Consider the following 18761-nt stretch of genomic DNA (forward strand, 5'->3'; position numbering starts at 1 on the left):
GACTTTGGGATTTGAGTAACATTGGGTAAATGAATCTTAATCCTGGACTTTTATTAGAAGAGTCTATACCCTCTGGATAAGAGACCTGTTTTATTTCCTCCATTCTTCAGGATCTTTTCAAGAAAAAGAAGTGCTGGAAAGAGTCCAGAAAGCGAGAATGGAACATGAAAAGGACAGTGGCATCCATCCTCCCAGGCTCAAGACTGCTGAGCCTCTATACCTGTTCTTGGAAGCACCCAGCTCCCTATGCCTGGGAGGGAATGCCCAGTTCTCAGTGATCCTGGTTAACCCCACTGATGAGGAGAAGGCTGTGGAGCTGGCAATTGGGGTGCAGGCAATGTACTACAATGGCATCCTTGCTGCCAAGCTCTGGAAGAACAAGCTGTTCCTCACGCTTGGTGCCAACATGGGTAATTCTAAGGCCTTGCCAGACGTCCTCAACCCCCAGCTCCTACCCTGGGTAGGCAACAGCCATGGGGCACACCCGAAGTTCTGAAGAGGTGGCTTCTAGCCTCTGGTGTGCCCTCTGTCTGTCATTCAACACATATTTATTGAGCTTCACATAGAAAAAAACACTCACAATTCCAACTGCAGTCAGATAAATAAACAGACCATGACTGCAGTATAAGAAGTATTTTATGATGTAAACAGAGTACAATGGCAGGGGAGCATGTCACCCAGGTTGGAGCAGGCTGCTCCCAGATACATCAGACTACACCGAGTCTGAAAGGATGAGTAGGAAGGGCAGCGACAGGCAGAAAAGTGAGTCACGAGTATTCAAGGCAGAAGGAACAACATGTACACAGGTTCTCCCTCCTCCCCCAAATTCCTACTTAATTGGTCTGGGATGGGGTCCAGGCAATGGTACTTTTTAAAAGCTCCCTATGTTACCCTGGACTAGAGTAGTTGTTCTTAAACCTTGCTGCATATCTGAATCACCCAGGGAAATTGGATGCTCAGCCTGAACCCCAGACCAATTAAATCAGAAACCCCATGGTTTGACCCAAACATCAAAAACTGTTTAAATTCTTTGGGTGATTCCAATGGGCAGGCAAGAGACAATCAGTGGACTAAGGCTTGTATACATTATTGCAACAGTCTCCTAACCAGCCCACACAGCCCCCAGTTTCTCCACCATGTTTCCTTTTTGCAGGGTACAGGGACTTGGATCATGCAGGGACTTGTATATCATGCCAAGGAGTTTGAATTTTGTTCTCTAGGCAGTGGGGAGCTAGGAAAAATTGAACTAGAGGAGCAAATGTGATCAGAAATTCATTTTGGCAGAATGGAATGGAAAGGGTCATATTAGAATACTGGTTCTGAATCTACATGTTGAATCACCTGGGGAACTTAAAAAAATTTTTTTAATGTTTATTTATTTTTGAGAGAGGGAGAGACAGAGTGAAAGCGGGGGGGGGGGCAGAGAGAGGGAAACACAGAATTGGAAGCAGGCTCTAGCTACCAGCTGTCAGCACAGAGCCCGACGTGGGGCTCAAACTCATGAACCATGAGATCATGACATGAGCCTAAGTTGGCCACTTAACCAACTGAGCCACCCAGGCACCCCTTACCTGGGGAACTTTAAAAATATTGCTGCCTGGGCCTCACCACCAGAGTCCGATATAATTGATTTGGTGTGCAGCTTGGCATTGGGATCATTTTATAAAGCTCTCTATAGGACTCTAATGTTCATGTAATGTTGAGAAACACTGGATCAGAGGTTGGAAAGTTTTGTAATAACCAAGTCAAGGAATGAAGGAGAAACCAGAGTAGCAGCACTTCAAATGAAGACATATTAAGGAGGTGGGATAGATCTGGACTTGTGAATATGTATGGGGGGGGGGGTGGTTAGAGGGTTGCTTTCAGTTTGGATGAACCCCTAGAATAGGGAAAATGAGGAAGAATAAGTATGGGCCCATTGGGTTCGAAAGCCCATGAGACATCCAGAGATGGCCAGGAGACAGCTGGAAACCTAAACCTGGCATTCAAAATAAAGGCCTTGGTTTGAGACCAGATGAGGAATCCCAGCACAGAGGGGGCTGCCAAGTCAGGGCATCAATGAGCTCATGGGGGTAGAAGAAGGGGTGTGAGAAGAGAAGAGGGTGAAGGCAGGCAGCACCAGCATGTAGGGGGAAGGCAGGGAAGGAGCAGAAGGTGAATGGAGAAGTCAAAGACAGGAGGACCACCCAGCAGGGTCAGGAGAGTAGCCACAAAATGTCAAGACTGAAAAGTAGACACTGAGGGAGTGGTCTTACTGAGAAATGATGGCAAAGGACAGCATCCTAGGGGTTAAACTGATTGAGAGTTGAGAAAGCAAGACACAGTGTGCCAGTCCTTCCTGGAAGAACAGACAGAAAAAGGAAACAGGATGAGTGGTTGTCAGCCAGGGACACTGAGTAGAGAGAGGGTGGGTTTTTTTTGTTTGTTTGTTTAAGATGAGAGAGCAGAATCTGCTTTCGTGCTGAGGAAAATAATCAACAGAGAGGGAAAGACTGAAGCCTCAGGAAAGATGGGTTAAAATTGATGGTGCAACCCTTGGGGAAATGAGGGACAACTAGAATAACTGTAGCTTACTTTGGCAAACATAGTGTTAAGTGTACATTATGCATTATATCATTTATCCTCACAACAACCTTAAGAGGTAGCAACCACTGGTATCCTCACTTTACAGATGAGGAGACAAAGACAGAGAGCTTAAATAATTTGCCCAAAGTTACACAGCAGGCAATAGTGGGGTCAGGATGGGACACAGACATCAAAAGTGGAGGTTCAACTTGGGGAGGGCGGACACTTCATCTTCCGGGTGGCAGCAGGGGTAGAGGTCTATGTCTACAGGGTTGGGAATGGGAACACGAGCTTGAGAAGATTCCTCAAGGATGAAGGATGGCTTCATTTTCTCTGCAAAAGGGAAACTGAAGAAACAGAATAAGGAGGAACTAAGTAAGCATATATTTAGCAACGGCTGTGTGGTAGCATCTGAGATAAGCACTCAGTATCTCATTTAACACAAGCTATCCCACCAGGTAGGCATTCTTATCAGACAAGGCAACTGAGGCCAGAGAGCTTAACTCATTCTAGTTTACAGGAACCTTCCACAACCCTACTGAGGAGGTCTGCCAAGAGCGCTGGTGGAGGCAGTGATGGTGGTGGGAGTGGGGTCTTGAGTGAGTTCTAAGTTTTAAATTGCTGTGAGAAATGGGGCATCTTGCTGGCTTCAGTGAGATACTGACTCCTTTGCATTGTGTGTAACTATTCCTTCTTTCCAGGGCACACGCACTCATTCCTTTGCACTGACTCTGCCTGTCGTATGTTTCAGTTTATGAAACCACCAACAGCCTGTCCTTCTCCTGTTTTGAGCAAAGCCCACCAGAGAACAGTTTCCTCAGACTCACCGCCATAGCCACGGCAACGCAACCTGAGTCCAGCCTCAGCTGCTTTGCTCAGGAAGACATTGCCATTTGTAGACCACGCCTAGTCATTGAGGTAGGCACCAGTCTTTCCCTGAATTGCTATCCTTTGCTCTGTTTCAGAAGGAATCAAAGCCCCTCAAGCTTCAGGGCAAATGACTGTGCTGTAGGATCACCCGAAAAGGCTAGGTTGACAGATCTCTCTTAAAAGAGATGGTTTTTTACATATGCTATTAAGGTTTACATCTTCCAACTCTTTTTGGTTGAAGATTGTTTTTTTTTTAACAGAGTCAATCATGGTCTTCATTTTTTTTTTGTCTTTTTTTTTTTTAAATTTACATCCAAATTAGTTAGCATATAGTGCAAGTGATTTCAGGAGTAGATTCCTTAGTGCCCCTTACCCATTTTAGCCCATCCCCCCTCTCACAACACCTCCAGTAACCCTCTGTTTGATATCTATATCTAGAGTTTCTTATGTTTTGTCCCCCTCCTTATTTTTATATTTTGTTTCCCTTCCCTTATGTTCATCTGTTTTGTCTCTTAAAGTCCTTATGAGTGAATTCATATGATTTTTGTCTTTCTCTAATTTCACTTAGCATAATACCCTCCAGTTCCATCCATGTAGTTGCAAATGGCAAGATTTCATTCTTTCTGATTGCCAAGTAATACTCGATTGTATATATACACACCACATTTTCTTTATCCATTCATCCATCGATGGACATTTGGACTCTTTCCATACTTAGGCTATTGTTGATAGTGCTGCTATAAACATGGTGGTGCATGTGTCCCTTCGAAACAGCACACCTGTATCCAGTGGATAAATGCCTAGTAGTGCAATTGCTGGGTCGTAGGGTAGTTCTATTTTTAGCTTTCTGAGGAACCTCCATACTGTTTTCTAGAGTGGCTACACTAGCTTGCATTCCCAGGTTAAAGATTTTTATGAGGATCTCCCCAGTTGCTGCCTTCATAGTTAGAAGGATAATACCAGCCTATGTTTATTTAGTTGCTTTATACATAGGCCAATGTATTTTCAACTTCTTTTAATACAAAATCCCTGTGAGGTGGAACTATTCCCATTATTCAGATAAGGAAACAGTCCTAGAGAGTATCATGCCCATGATCATAAAAATGGGATGTTTCAAAGGCTTATGGCTTTTGATCTAATAATCCTCTTTCCATGTCTACCCTGGCCAATATGAATGCAATCTGGTCCCAGCCCTCAAGGAGGTTATATTATAATTAAGTAAAGGAGACATAATGTTTGGTCTTTTATGTAAGTGCTTAAATAGAGGTACAAAGTCACTACGGGATAAGTGAAGTAAGGGGATTAATTCCAGCTGGTTTGAGGAAGACTAATGGAAAGAGGTGGCATTTATGCTGGGCCTTGAAAAATAGGTAAGCTTCAGTGCAGAGGTGGAGGAAGGCCACTGCAGGCAGAAGACTCAACACAGAGGCCCAAAAGAAGGGAGCCTGAGGGGTGTGCTGGGATGTCATTTGGTTGAGGGAAGAACAGGTGAGGCTGGCGAAGGAGATTGGGGTCAGGCCATGAAGGGCTCTGAATGCCAACCAAAGATGAATTCTGAAGACAATGGGAAACACCTCACCTTTTTTTCTTTACAATAATTTTTTTTAATGTTTATTTATTTTTGAGACAGAGAGATGGTGGGGGGGGGGGCAAGGTAGGGGCAGAGAGGGAGACATAGAATCTGAAGCAGGCTCCAGGCTCTGAGCCATCAGCACGGAGCCTGACGTGGGGCTGGAACTCATGAACTGTGAGATCATGATCTGAGCCAAAGTCGGACGCTCAACCTACTGAGCCCTCCAGGTGCTCCTACCCCTCACCTTTCTAAGCGGAGGAGAGGCACCATCAGAGATGGCTACTCATGAATCAAGGGTAAGAATAAATGCATGAAGATCAGATAGAGGGGTAAAGAAGTCAACTGTGGAGTTTGGGAAGGAAGTTTGGAGTTTGGAGTCCGGAAGGCAGAGGCAGAAGAGTAACTGAAGAGAGTACAGGGAGGATGCCTAGGAGGGGAAGCAGTAACTGTGCCTCTGTGCTCTTGACATCTGCTTCAGGCTTTGCCTCTTCCCACAGATGCCAGAAACAACAGAGCAATATCAACTTCTTAAGGCTTCAGTCAGCGTCCATAACTTCCTAGATGTCCCCATGCAGGACTGTGTGATCTCCATTTTCGGAAGGGGGCTCATTTACAGAGAGAAGAGATACAGGTAAGAGACTACAAGCTTCTCATCCTGCTAAAATACCTCAACTAGTCAGAAAGACAGGGACCCAAAATTAATGACTGCCTTTTTGCCGTGTCCATCGAGACAGAGGAAATACCTCCGCAAGTTGAACTAAAAGAATTAGGGCCTCTCTCATCCTGGGAGACAGGAGTGAGGGAGGCTATGTGCCCCTTGGGTACCCACATGACCCTGATCGCTGCTCTGCAGGCAGGGAGGTTAGGCCTGAGTACTAGAGACTATCACAGGGAGGGTAGGCTGCCTCTTGGTGCAGCCAGTGAACTGCATTCTACTAATGACAATCATAATACAAAATTTTGTTTAAATATTCCTTTTTATTCCTGTTCCCACCAGCCCCTTTTGCATTCTTTTGTAAGTGTGTGTATCCTTTCATCAGAATGTGTAAAAAGTGTGCTATAAAGACTGTATTTTTTTATTTTTAATCTTTATTTATTTTTGAGAGAGAGAGAGCACAGGCAGGGGAGGAACAGAAAGAGAGGGAGACACAGAATCTGAAGCAGGCAGGCTCCAGGCTCTGAGCTGTCAGCACAGAGCCTGACACAGGACTCAAACCCACGAACTGTGAGATCATGACCTGAGCCAAAGTCAGATGCTTAACTGACTGAGCCACCCAGGCGCCCCTATAAGACTGTATTTTTAACTTATGTACATTATATCTAATCTTACTTTTCACTCAGAACTGTTTCTGAGATTCATCTGCATATGTTGCATCCACTGCTTCTGCAACATAATGCTTCACTGTGTACATCCCAGACTTCCTACCACTCTCTGCTCCACAGTGATAGGCACCCAGAGTGCCACCAACTCCCAAACACCACAAATACTATTGCAATGAACATCCTCGTGCATTTTCTTATTGCTAGGTCACAGAACATGACCTGGTTTGACTGGGTACTATCAGATTTGTTTGCAGAATGACTGCAGAAGTCCACACTCCCTCCAGCAGTACATGAGTTTCTGAATTCCTACCATTCCTCCACTCTTGGCAACACCCTGCTTTCTCTTCTCTTCCGGGCTAATAGAAAGATGGTAATATCTCTATCACCTCATTGTTTTAATTTGCAACTCTTCATATATTTATTAGCTTTTTCTGTTTCCTCCTCTGTAAAAGGTGTGTTCTCTTTGCCCCCTTTTCTTTTGTGTTCCAGCTTTTCCTCCTTGTTGATTTGTAGGAGTTCTCTACATTAGTCCCTTGTTGGTTTCAGTATGTTGCATGAATCTTCTTTCATTACCTCTTCTCTCACTGTGTCACTGTATCCTTTGTTGAAAACACAGTATACAATTTAGAGTTCACGAAACTTACTCCTACCATCCCTGAAATTGCTGACAGTTGTTTGGTTATTGAGCGTGTGCCTCAGCCTTATGAAACTCAGTGAATCACTCTTGCCAATAAGTTGAGAGGAGGGACTGCCAACATTCAACTACATTTTTGTGGTATCCCTGATCAACTGTGGAGAAAGCTCCTCACAGGGAATCTGCACTATGCCCTTAGTCACTGTAAGAAGGTCCACAGGTAGGCCAGGAGGTTCTTGATAGGGCTCCAAAGACCACCTGTTGTCATACTGACATCTTCTGTATATGTCCACTGTATTCTCACAGCACTTAGCAACACAAGGTTCCAAAACCAAAGTTTTCCCAAACATACCCCGGGTAATACCAAGAGTGGGACCCGACTGAAGTCACAGGTGATAAAAGAAATAACAGATGCGGCTTGGAAGCCCTTAGAATAGGATGTTTCTCTTCTCAACCATGCAATTGTTCACCATAGGGAGGCTACTGTCTCGTATTCCCTTAAAACCTCCTCCGTTCGTTCGTTCCTTCCTTCCTTCCCTCCTTTCTTTCTTTCCTTTCTTTTTCTTGACATTTATTGTCAAATTGGTTTCCATACAACACCCAGTGCTCATCCCAAAAGGTGTCCTCCTCAATACCCATCACCCACCCTCCCCTCCCTCCCACCCCCCATCAACCCTCAGTTTGTTCTCAGTTTTTAAGAGTCTCTTATGCTTTGGCTCTCTCCCACTCTAACCTCTTTTTTTTTTTCCTTCCCCTCCCCCATGGGTTTCTGTTAAGTTTCTCAGGATCCACTTAAGAGTGAAAACACATGGTATCTGTCTTTCTCTGTATGGCTTATTTCACTTGGCATTGCACTCTCCAGTTCCATCCACGTTGCTACAAAAGGCCATATTTCATTCTTTCTCGTTGCCACGTAGTACTCCATTGTGTATATAAACCACAATTTCTTTATCCATTCATCAGTTGATGGACATTTAGGCTCTTTCCATAATTTGGCTATTGTTGAGAGTGCTGCTATAAACATTGGGGTACAAGTGCCCCTATGCATCAGTGCTCCTGTATCCCTTGAAAACCTCTTCTGTTTCAACAGCAGGTACTTAAATGTTTATTTCTTCACAGTTCACCTCTTTAAGTAGGGAAAGAGTCACAGGGGCCAGCAAAGCAATGGGAAAGAACTATCACCTGCCTTTTCCTTTATTTCAGATTAGCTTCAGTGTGGCCCAGAAAGACCTTATACACCCAATTCCAGTTCACACCGACACAGGTAGGGCCCCAGAGGCTCACTGTGGAAATGGACTGTGATATGTTCCAGAACCAAACCAACTACAGAAATATCACTGTGAAAGCCCCTGAACTTCCCGCTTAAACTTCCATTAAGTATCCCATGATTAAAGTCTGATGCTGATAACATGAACTTGGCCCACTGGAGAAATATGAAAACTATTAACTATATAGAGAATAAGTACTGGAAGAAAAAATAAAAGAATTGGACTCCTTTTGTACAAAGTTGTAATTTTTTTTGTTTACATTGTTTCGTTGCTTTGACACTCTCAGTGTGATTTTAGTTCCTTCTGTTCACAACTCTTATTAAACTTATAGAATGGCACTTCATAAAAGTAAATTCAAACTCATTTGACATAAGGAATTTCAACCCAAGTACACACTCATGGCTCAGAAGAATGCCTGCTGTTGCTGATTATACCTAAAAAGACTGCGGGGACATCAGAAGGGCAGACGGGGTAAGTTACATCTATGTAAGGTAAAGAACTGGCATTAGAGGTTGTGGAGACCTATAGCACATGCACAAGGCCCAAGTCAGGTCACCAGAATACACATCACTACAGGTGATGTACACCTTGCTTCCCAGTATGTGATCGTCCAGACCAATGCAAAAATATAATGAAGGTTGTGCAAAAGGACTAACTGAAAGCCCCTCAAAATTATATAAACTCTCTTATATATTTAAAATTTTTTGATTTATAAAAATGTTGTATTTACATTTGGAGACACATGTAACATATAACCAAACAATAATACAAGTATTTATAAGAAAACTAAATCTGTTCAATAAGGTGGACAAACCTAACAAATGAGCTCAATACCAAAAAATAATTTTGGAGACTGGGATGGAATAATATTCAGAAGGACTTAATGATAAGAATAATATTATATAACACACTGAAGTACTCACAGGGGCTTTGAAGTCATCTTCTCTAAAGAAGTAAAGCCAAGCGTTTTTGTTCTAAGTACAGTTCTGATCAGAATCAGACCGTTAGACCTATAAATCCAAATGAAAGCGATGTGCTAGTCTCAACCCACTGTATTTCTGACAGAAAGAAACTTTGAAAGGTTACTTATTGAATTACCAGCAGGTCAACATTTTATTAAGACCATCAGTATGTTTAACAATGAATTGACACACTTTATTGCAAATAGGGAATAAGGCAGCTTCTGCAGGAATCTCTGAAACACGATTCAGAAATGCAAACTCATGCAATTATCTTTTGTATCTAGCACAGAAAAATATATCAGACTTATGTAGTATATAAATAACTGCCAGTCTGGCCTAACCAACAATCTTTGGTAGTAGCGTCTCTTGACAAGGATGGATAGGAACTCCATTTTGATCCAGAAAGCATTCTAGCCCCATTTTAAAAGCAGACATCAGAGGCTACCTGTGATATAAGGAGAATGGAGAGTGCAAATGAGCCTGAAAACTCACAGTTCAAGTTCATTCTGAGTGAGTTCCTTGATTCTGTTCATGCAATGATCAACGGCATTAATGAGTAAAGGGATCCAACTATCTTCTGGCTGTGGGGTCACATGACTCGCTCTGAAAATGGAATGGGGAGAAAGAGAAGTTAAATTTATACTGTCATGGGAAAACCTACCCTCAAAAGGACCACAGAGGAAACTATAGTAAGAGAAGGCAAGTTTCTTTGTAGAAACTTAGCTGCTCCACAACTCAAGTGGAAAGAAAACATCATACCCACGTTCTTCCACTTCTTAAAATGGGGCTTTGGGAGCTGAGAATGACTGGATAGGTTTATTCTCAAAAAAGCTATTTGGGGATAAGTCCTCATACTCACTTAGTAATTTCAAGTGCCTTCTTTAAGACAGATACAAGTTTTGCAGACTAGAAAAGAAACAGAGAAGTTACTCACCCTGAGCTCTACTATAAAAAGGAAAGGAAAGCCAAGATATATTAAGACTCAAGTAATAAAAAAACAGAAAAAAAAAAAAAAAAAAAACTTGAAGGAAAGTGCAAAAACAAAAATTCTGGTTACATTACGGTGCTAGAATTATAGGATTCTTTTCTATTTAGCAAAATCTTATTAATATTGCTACTTTAACATTTTATAAATTTTAAAAATTTGTTAATACTTTTAAATTTTTAAAAAATGAAAAAAGTAAGAATATAACCTGAATTTGTCCCAACTGCTGATAGCTTTGAATATATAGCAGGAACAGCTGAAGTTCCTTTTTAAAAAAATTCTATGTACAGAATTTTAAGCATACCGGTAACAAGATAACATGAGGATATATATATGCCACCAATATATACTACATCTTTTAATTTTTTTTTATTTGGGGTAATTGACAAGGCATATTGCTAACGATGTTTATTTCTTGGGAAGTCAATTTTTAAAAAGTGAATGTGAAAAAAGAAGTTAATGCCCAAAAGGATCCTATTCTACTTTAAGGTATATGCACACTGTGAAGATACATTTGATGAATTTAATTTCCACTATCTAATTTATCAAATATTTTTAGGACTGAAAATTCTGAATATAAGATATAAGCCATTTGGTAGTTTTATTTCTTTTTCCAGTAACTGTAGAGATAATCTGAGTCTCTAAAAATAATAGAATTCTCTCTACCACAGGACTCAGGACATGAAAGAATATAATAAAATCAGATTTTTATAAACAGCTTGACCTTTTGTAGTTAAATCACCCAATGTGTTTATATTAGAACAGAGTATGTTTCTGGAACACTTGGTTTTGCCTACACCAGAAATCATATATTTACAACTTCAGGTTGAGAAGATACTAAAGTACTGCGGCAAATCAAACTTTCTTTTTCAAAGTAGCATCTTCTACGGTCTTTGGGTTTTTCTAAGTGACTGCCCAAGAGGTTATGGAAGAGAGTAGTACCAGAACTCATGGCTATTATAGTTCAACTTCAATAAATATTTATCAGGCAGAAATACATGTAAGAACTGTGACATTATTGTTGTACTGGCATCCTAGTGTAACAAATAAATATGTTTCCTATAGCTTAAAGGAAATATTAGTAATTAGGGAAATTCTACCACTTAGGTCAGTAGCTATTCCCTCAAGTTGGTACTTACATTGATTCGCACAGTCAAGTGGCACATAGGTGGGTATATACTCAGAGCCAAATCATCCACACTAAGGACAGAAAGCAAAAATAACCATTAACAAAAAAAGGAACAAAGCTGAAATGGGTGGTTTTCAGTACACAATTAAGGCATGAGAGAATGTGAGAAATGTCCCATAAATGCCTATTAATTCCTTAAATTGAGCAACCAGAATCAACTCAACTGATATGTACTAAATACCTACTTACCCCATTTCCCTAGGAATCTGGGGGAAAAAACTCCCTTGGCCTATATGATAGGACATGATTAATTCAGTTAAAAATGGGAGGATGTGAAACCATCAATTTAATAACTGTGGAGTTCATCCATGGATGTCACTCAAGTGGGCATGACTTTACCCAAGTGATGCAATTTAGTACCACTAATAATGGGACAAACTAACATTATGCACCTGCCCAATATGATACGAGAAGCACAAAATACTCAAATATGTGACCTCCTTGCCAAAAAAATATTTAACTTGAATATAATCTATAATCATACAAAAGACAATCACATGGATCCAGATTTTTGGATATTCTGTGAGACAACTGACCTAGATTCTTGGATAGGGACTGTTATAGTTGCAAGAGACTACAACCAAACCAGACTACTGCAAGAGATGACAACCAAATGCACTGTGACACTATGACAGACCCCTTGATAAAAAAAAAAAAAAAAAAAAGGCTTTAAAATACATTTTAGAGACAAATGGGGACATTTGAATAGTAACTATTTTCTATTCAATGTTATATTTCGCAGATATAATAATAATGTCTGTTCTTAGAGATACGTGCTGAAGTATTTGGGGTGAAATGTCACTGATGTCTGCAACTTACTCTCACATGGTTCAGGAGAAAAATGGCACATCTAATCCATTGAGAAATAAACCAATATTGAAAAAAATGTGAGCAGGTGAACATAGATGAAGGATACATGGATGTTCAATGCAATACTTTTATCAACTTTCCTGTAGGTCGAAAATGTTCAAAATAAAAAACTGGGGGAAAAGCTTAAGGTGACAACACAAGCTGAGGTCACATGCTGCTGCTCACATGTTTCAAGTGGGGATTCCGCTTACCTAGGGCTGATCTCATCAGAGATATCCACAATGTCGTCCAGTTGGGCCACCTGATCCTTCTTCCCATTCTCTGCCACTGAGATCCGGATTTTCTTCAGGCAGGCTTTTGATGCTCTCACCAGTGCAAGGCATGGGATTATGAGCTCTTGATCCTCCTCTGACCAATATAAGTCCCGATTGTTTGGATACCCCAACCCATCATCCTCTTCATCACCGTGGTTATCAGAGTTGTCCTCAGTGTCATTCAGGAGGCCACAGTACGGGTCACATTCTTCCACGGCCTAAGACATGCCATGATATATTTGAATGCCAAAAAAACCCCAAAAAAACAAAAAACCAAGGCTTTTACACTTTCAGCATCATGTCTGAGTTATCCCCAAACCTCAGCCAGCTACTTCACTAATGGCTACAGAGTTCAAGCACCCTGTTCTCACTCCCCTTGCCCAGCAGTAGACAGAGGGGAGTGGCACTAAATCACACACTGGTGTGGGTAGGAGATGGGAGTTGAAAGCCAGGAGTGAAGATGGGACTTATTGAGTTAATGCTCAGGACATTTCCTTTCTTTATAGTTTCATCTATGATCACGGAGTTGTCCCCTCACCTGCTCCATTTCCTCATGCGCATCCTTCACAAAATCCACATTCTTCGTCAGCATTGAAAGGGCTGCAGCTTTGTTATCTACGAGTGAAAAATCAGAAGCACTAGAATTAGAGGAGAAACCCAACAATTCTGTGAAGTCTGCAAATGGCAACCAATGGTGTTCCCATTTGAGAAGAGTGCCAAGGATAGTCAACAAGAGCAGTGGTTTAATAAAATTTTTCTCATATTCATCCTCTGGATAACCAGAGGAGTTAAAAAGCTTTTCATCATTCACCACTAGAAGAAATAAAATGGTAACATGATGTTCCTCTTCATGGTCCTCTTGACAAACACTGCTTTTGGCCCAGCTGGCACTACCTCATAGGGGCTTCAGTGTGTCCCATAATACTGCTCCTGGGGCAGGACCAGGAGAACAAATCACATTTGTTCAACAAGACATGGCCACAGAAAGAGGGCTAAAAACGTATGAGAACTAGGTTGCCTGGGTGGTTTAGTTGGTTAAGTGTCCGGCTTTAGCTCAGGTCATGATCTCATGGTTCGTGGGTTTGAGCCCCATGTCAGGCTCTGTGCTGACAGCTCAGAACCTGGAGCCTGCTTCAGATTCTGTGTCTCCATATCTCTCTGCTCCTTCCCTGCTCACACTCTTTTTGTCGCAAAAATAAATAAACATGGAAAAAAAATTTTTTAAGTATAAGAGCTAAAAAGACTGGCAAAAAATGTTAATACCTATTTTTTGATGTTACTGATAAACTATATGCATTCCACTAAGTTGTAAGTTAAAATATGCACATGCTACAAAACTACAAACTAGATATGAGAGAACTATCTGCTTTGGCCAGCAGAGTCAAAAGCCCATTTCCCACTCTCACCCACCTCTTGGTATCTGAGGAACCTGCTGGCATGCAGTCCAGACACTGTTGTAGGAAATAAGGTCATTGTTCTCTGAGCTGGGGAAAGGAATCAATAAGGATATATCAATAATCAATGTTCCTCGCTCCTAAAAAAGAATGATCCTGCTCGACATCATTTTCAGCTATTAGTAACTTTGCTGTTGAAATGAGTTTTTTTTCCGCTCCCTGAAGCAAGGAACCCCATTAACTGATAAACCCAATTGTAGCATCACTACCTCTGAGTTGGAGTCATGAAAAGCGCATCCATAAGTTGAGCCATGCCATCTACGATGTCCAGAGTGGTGCTTCGTACCAGCTTTCTCAGAGTGATTCCTGTAGCCAAACCCAAAGACTAAGCAGCCTGGTCTCCTTTCTGGAAGTCACCATCTGCTTTCTTGAGAGTTTAAGCCCTTCAGAACTTAAAGTAATGTGAGTACCAAAACAAAACTCAGGTCTTATGTATTTCCCCATGTCTTTTTCTTGCTCCTCCCACCATTTCTGAGTAGTGCTCTCCTAAAGAGATCTGGAACAAAATACTTCCATGACAGCATGTATCCATTCGTTAAGGTCAATGGTCCCTTGGCAACTGTGGCTGAAACACTTGAAGTTTAAACTATCTCTGAGTAACCCTAAAGATCCATGAGACATGCATTCATTTATAATTTTGGCATGGTTATAATCAAGGCATTACCCTACAGGCAGGGCTGGAGGTCACTTAACTTGTAAAGGAGTTCAGAAACAGCGTGTGATGTCATATGGGTGGAGGAGACTGGGGAGGCCCCTATAGATCCAGCATCTATAGTGGTTATAATAGGTTAGAGGGGGAGGAGCCAGTGAAAACTAAAAACCTTTGAGTCAGGCAAAGCAGGGAAGATGGTAACACAGCATCCATATCTTAGCATAAAGCATTATTTATGGAGGTCACTGATATTATATTATCTTTGAGGGCATTTTATGTGAGCAAGTTACACTACATGCTCAAATTGAAGAAAAGGTAAGAGTCTCAGGACAGAAGCTGTCATATTAGCAAAGATCTGCTCTATAAATCAAACATTTATGTGTATACAGTGGCTTACCCTGATTCTTGGGAAGTGAATAATATACTGCAATCATTGCCTTGATGGCAGCACGGACTTGTTCACAGAACCTCTGTGTTTCCTATGAGGCAATGGATCAATTTCAGAATGAAAAAAAAGAAATGGATTAGATTGATCAGTCCATTTGCTGTAGAAGAGAGCAGACATCTGTACAGCATCATCTATAAACATTTTCTGTAGTCCTATTCTGAGTTAGGCCTTGAACTATTCTCAGCACATAGCAGAGAGGAATTAGCTGGCCCCGTGACTGAGCTGACAACTCAATAAAACATTAAGGAACATCAGGAAAAACTTATTCCTAATATTCTACATCCCACGATACTCATGATCTGCTGTGAAGTACTCACCATATCTTGGACCAGGAGTTGGCAACTACGGCCCACGGGCCAAATTAGGCCCATTGACAGTTTTTAGAAATAAAGTGTTACTGGCACACAGCCACACTCATTTACATATTATCTATAACTGTGTTCACATTACAAGGGCAGAGTTAGGTAGCTGGCCTGCAAAGCCTAAAATATTTACTGTTTGGCTTTTTACAGAAAAATCTGCGAACCCTATCTTAGACCATTAACCAGGTGTCTGATCTCTCTCTCTCTCACACACACACACCTAAAAGAAATTAGCATGGACTCTACAAGGTTGACTATTTTCCTTCTAAGCAGTCACTGGCTTTCTCCTGTCTTCCTTGTCCTCATTTTTCCGCTAAATTCTAAGCCAGTGCTACATAAAATGTGGTCCACTGATTGGGGCCAGTCCATGAATTGTTATCAGTCTGGGATGGTGGGTAAGTACAATGTGTGAGAATAAGTGTTTAAAGCTTTATATTCATCCTCTGGGTAACCAGAGGCAATTGACATTGCTTCAACATCCAAACACATAAAAAACAAAGCCATACTTCTGTAGGACTGACATGTTAAGATCCTAAGGAAGCAATCATGATTCAAACAAAACCAAATTCTAACTTTTTTTTTTTTAATTTTTTTTTTTTAACGTTTATTTATTTTTGAGACAGAGAGAGAGCATGAACAGGGGAGGGGCAGAGAGAGAGGGAGACACAGAACCTGAAACAGGCCCCAGGCTCTGAGCTGTCAGCACAGAGCCCAACGCGGGGCTCGAACTCATGGACTGTGAGATCATGACCCGAGCCGAAGTCGGACGCTTAACCGACCGAGCCACCCAGGCGCCCCCCAAATTCTAACTTTTTAACTGTAAGTGAAACCAATGTCGGAGGCATGTGCAGAAAAATAGTTCATGCTGCCTCCTCATGGTATCCTATCAACTGTAAATATTAGCAGCGAATCCCAAATATATTTGAAAGAAAAGAGACAACAGGTAAGGTAATAGTCATACTCCCCTTGAAATAAATACTGACTTCCTTGCACAAAGCTTTTAAAATGCTCTCAAATAATTCATTTCTTATTTTCTCATCATAGATCTCTAGGGTATTTAGGGGGAGAGTTTATCATTGTAGGTGCAGCAAAGGAATATTTTTTCATTTTGAAACATCTGGATATATAGACTGAGAAAGAAAATGAAACTATTATGAAAAACAAATAAGGTAATGAATATGCCATTTTAAAATAACCTGATTCCCAAATTAAGTATACCTCATTCTAGAAAAACTGGCAATAAAGCACACCTGGTTATAACACCATGTTTATTTTCATCAGTTTTATAATAAGGGGTTATTAAAAATGCATAAATTCTTGCTCCAGAAATTCCACTTCTGGGATTTTTTTTTTTTTTTTTTTTGCTGATATACATGCATACACAAAGATTGTATTAGGCAATTTACCACAGCATTGTTTATAATAGTTACAAGTCTAAGCTGGAAACAGCTTAGACGTTCACATAAAGTACCAGTTAAATAAATTATGGTTATAACAACTCTACTGAATACTATGCAGCATTACAAAGAACTGAGCAACTTTATATGTGCTGCTAGAATCAATGTGAAGGGCACCTGGGTAGCTCAGTCGGTTAAGCGTCCAACTTCCGACCACGGCATGATCTCACGCTTTGTGAGTTTGAGCCTGCATCAGATGCTGTGCTGATAGCCCAGGGTCTGGAGCTTGCTTTGGAGTCTGTGTTTCTCTCTTTCTTTCTGCCCCTCCCTGGGTTGTGCTCGCTCTCTCTCTCTCTCTCTCTCTCTCTCTCAAAAATCAATAAATAAACATTAAAAAAAATCAATTTGCAGGCCATGTTAATTTTTTTTAAAGGAAGGCCCAGAAAAGTGTGTACTGTATCCTAACATTTGTGTAAAAAGCAGGCATATACATGTAAGTGTGTACATGCATCAAATACATATGGAACAATACAAAAGGAACCGGGGAGGAGGGATATAAACTTTTTAGCACACTTAACTTTGACATCTTCTGAATTTATACTGTTAATATGTTACTGATTAAATATAAAAAGTAATTCAATATAAAAAGAGTATTGTGTAGTATAACAGAAAAGGTGTAGTTTAGACATCAGATAGACCCTAATTTAAATCCTAGCTCCACTGCTTATTTACCTGAGCCTATAAGCCTGCTTACTCAGCTGTCAGATGGGAATCATGGATGTGAAAACACCTAGCAAACAGCAAGTGCTTAAAAATATATATATATATATCAGAAAGGAAATAACCAGGATGAACTTCGGATTGAACCAATACCTATTTAGAAGATCTGCCTAGTCCAGGTAAGGAAGGCACTTGGCAATTTGGTCTTCACAACAATCCTGTGAAGTGAGAACTGCCATCTTATTTAACAGGTGTGGAAAATAAATCCCCTGGCTTGAGTGGAAAAGGTGGAAAGAAAATGATTGGATTCCTAATGAATAACGAGGCAGCACAAAAATTCCAAAAAGTAAAGCCCACCTGTGGAGAGGGCAGTGGAAGATGAGAGAAGACTTCGGTCAGAGTCGTAGCTTCCCTTGACACGTTCACAGCTGCCTCATCTGTGGGGTGACAGAGTAGGCTGGAGCCAATATGTTAGTGCCAAAAATATAAGCCTGCAGCTGCAGCTGGGACTTTGCGGATGATGCGTTTCCTCTCAACCCTTATCGGCTGAGAAGCCTCAAAAACACCTCCCCAAATCTATGTTTTATATTCCAACTTCCGAAGTGCTCAGGATGAGGAAGGTGAGGTATCCCCACCGAGAGGATGCGGCAGGGCAAAAGCGGGAGGGAAAAAGGGCTAGGACACAGGAAGGGATGAAAAATGCAAGTCCCCAACAGGAGAGGCACTCACTGAGTCTCCTCCAAAACGTCTCAGGATTAAACTCCTTGGTGGTCTCCAGGGCTTCGCCGACTAGTGGGTGTGGCACGCGGGTGTGGCACGCGGGCCCGGCGAGGGGCAAAAGGAAGAGCAGAGATAAGCGAGGCCACTCCCGGCCCCCACCTTCTCCGCCCCTGTCCCCGCCCCCGCCGGCGCCACAGTCGACGGGTTCCCTAACCGAGCCCGCCCCTGCCGTCGCCCGTCCCAAGGGCATCAGCTCACCCCGCACTCCAGGTATCAGCAACCGCAGCTCCTCTGCCAAGTGCCGGATCTGCTCCAAAGGCGGAGCTAGGGTGGGGACCGCCGCTGTAGGCGCGGCTGCGTTCGCCATCTCAGAAGATTGCCTGGAACTTCCAAACAAAGGCGGCCACGGAAGCTGCCGAGCCGCTCTGCTGTGGGCGTTCTACTTCCGGGAGTCACGGACCCGGGTTCGTTTCCGGCAACAACCAACCCACCCCGCCCCCAGAGGCCGGGTCACA

General features: G+C 41.9%; 2 protein-coding genes across 7 annotated transcripts in view; one reads left to right on the plus strand and one right to left on the minus strand.

The window, feature by feature from the left end:
- EPB42 (erythrocyte membrane protein band 4.2) overlaps positions 1-8477 on the plus strand; it is a 22356-nt gene extending 13879 nt beyond the window's left edge. For all 3 annotated transcript variants that reach the window (XM_047862248.1, XM_047862250.1, XM_047862249.1), the window contains 4 exons: positions 111-410; positions 3317-3483; positions 5506-5639; positions 8169-8477. In XM_047862248.1, coding sequence (XP_047718204.1) covers positions 111-410; positions 3317-3483; positions 5506-5639; positions 8169-8331 — 764 coding nt within the window. In that variant the 3' untranslated portion in view covers positions 8332-8477. The remainder of the gene's footprint in view (positions 1-110; positions 411-3316; positions 3484-5505; positions 5640-8168) is intronic.
- Positions 1976-18743, minus strand: CCNDBP1 (cyclin D1 binding protein 1). Of its 4 annotated transcripts, none has more exons than XM_047862259.1 (12): positions 18505-18743; positions 18256-18315; positions 17884-17963; positions 14997-15078; positions 14157-14253; positions 13904-13977; positions 13032-13108; positions 12431-12711; positions 11320-11380; positions 10055-10101; positions 9688-9798; positions 1978-2912 (listed from the first exon to the last, which is right to left on the minus strand). In XM_047862259.1, exons 1-12 carry the CDS (start codon positions 18611-18613, stop codon positions 2756-2758), a joined length of 1236 nt encoding a protein of 411 aa, XP_047718215.1. In that variant the 5' UTR covers positions 18614-18743; the 3' UTR covers positions 1978-2755. The 4 variants fall into 4 exon arrangements, with proteins under 4 accessions (XP_047718218.1, XP_047718215.1, XP_047718216.1 ...); XM_047862260.1 differs by lacking the exon at positions 1978-2912 and adding an exon at positions 6262-6930 and having other exon boundaries at positions 18505-18738; XM_047862262.1 differs by lacking the exon at positions 18505-18743 and having other exon boundaries at positions 1976-2912; positions 17884-17983; positions 18256-18287.
- Positions 18744-18761: the final 18 nt, after the last annotated feature.

This window comes from Prionailurus viverrinus, chromosome B3, assembly GCF_022837055.1.
Source record: "Prionailurus viverrinus isolate Anna chromosome B3, UM_Priviv_1.0, whole genome shotgun sequence".
Lineage (NCBI taxonomy): Eukaryota > Metazoa > Chordata > Mammalia > Carnivora > Felidae > Prionailurus > Prionailurus viverrinus.

Bases quoted from the DNA above. Each gene is read 5' to 3' on its own strand.
- CCNDBP1 (XM_047862259.1), bottom strand. From the start codon at position 18,613: ATGGCGAACGCAGCCGCGCCTACAGCGGCGGTCCCCACCCTAGCTCCG. The intron at 14,254-14,996 runs GTAAGCCACTGT...GTTTGGCTACAG, and splicing joins TTCACTTCCCAAGAATCAGG to GAATCACTCTGAGAAAGCTG. The intron at 2,913-9,687 runs GTGAGTTTTCAG...CTGTTTCTTCAG, and splicing joins ACTCAGAATGAACTTGAACT to TTTCCCTTTTGCAGAGAAAA.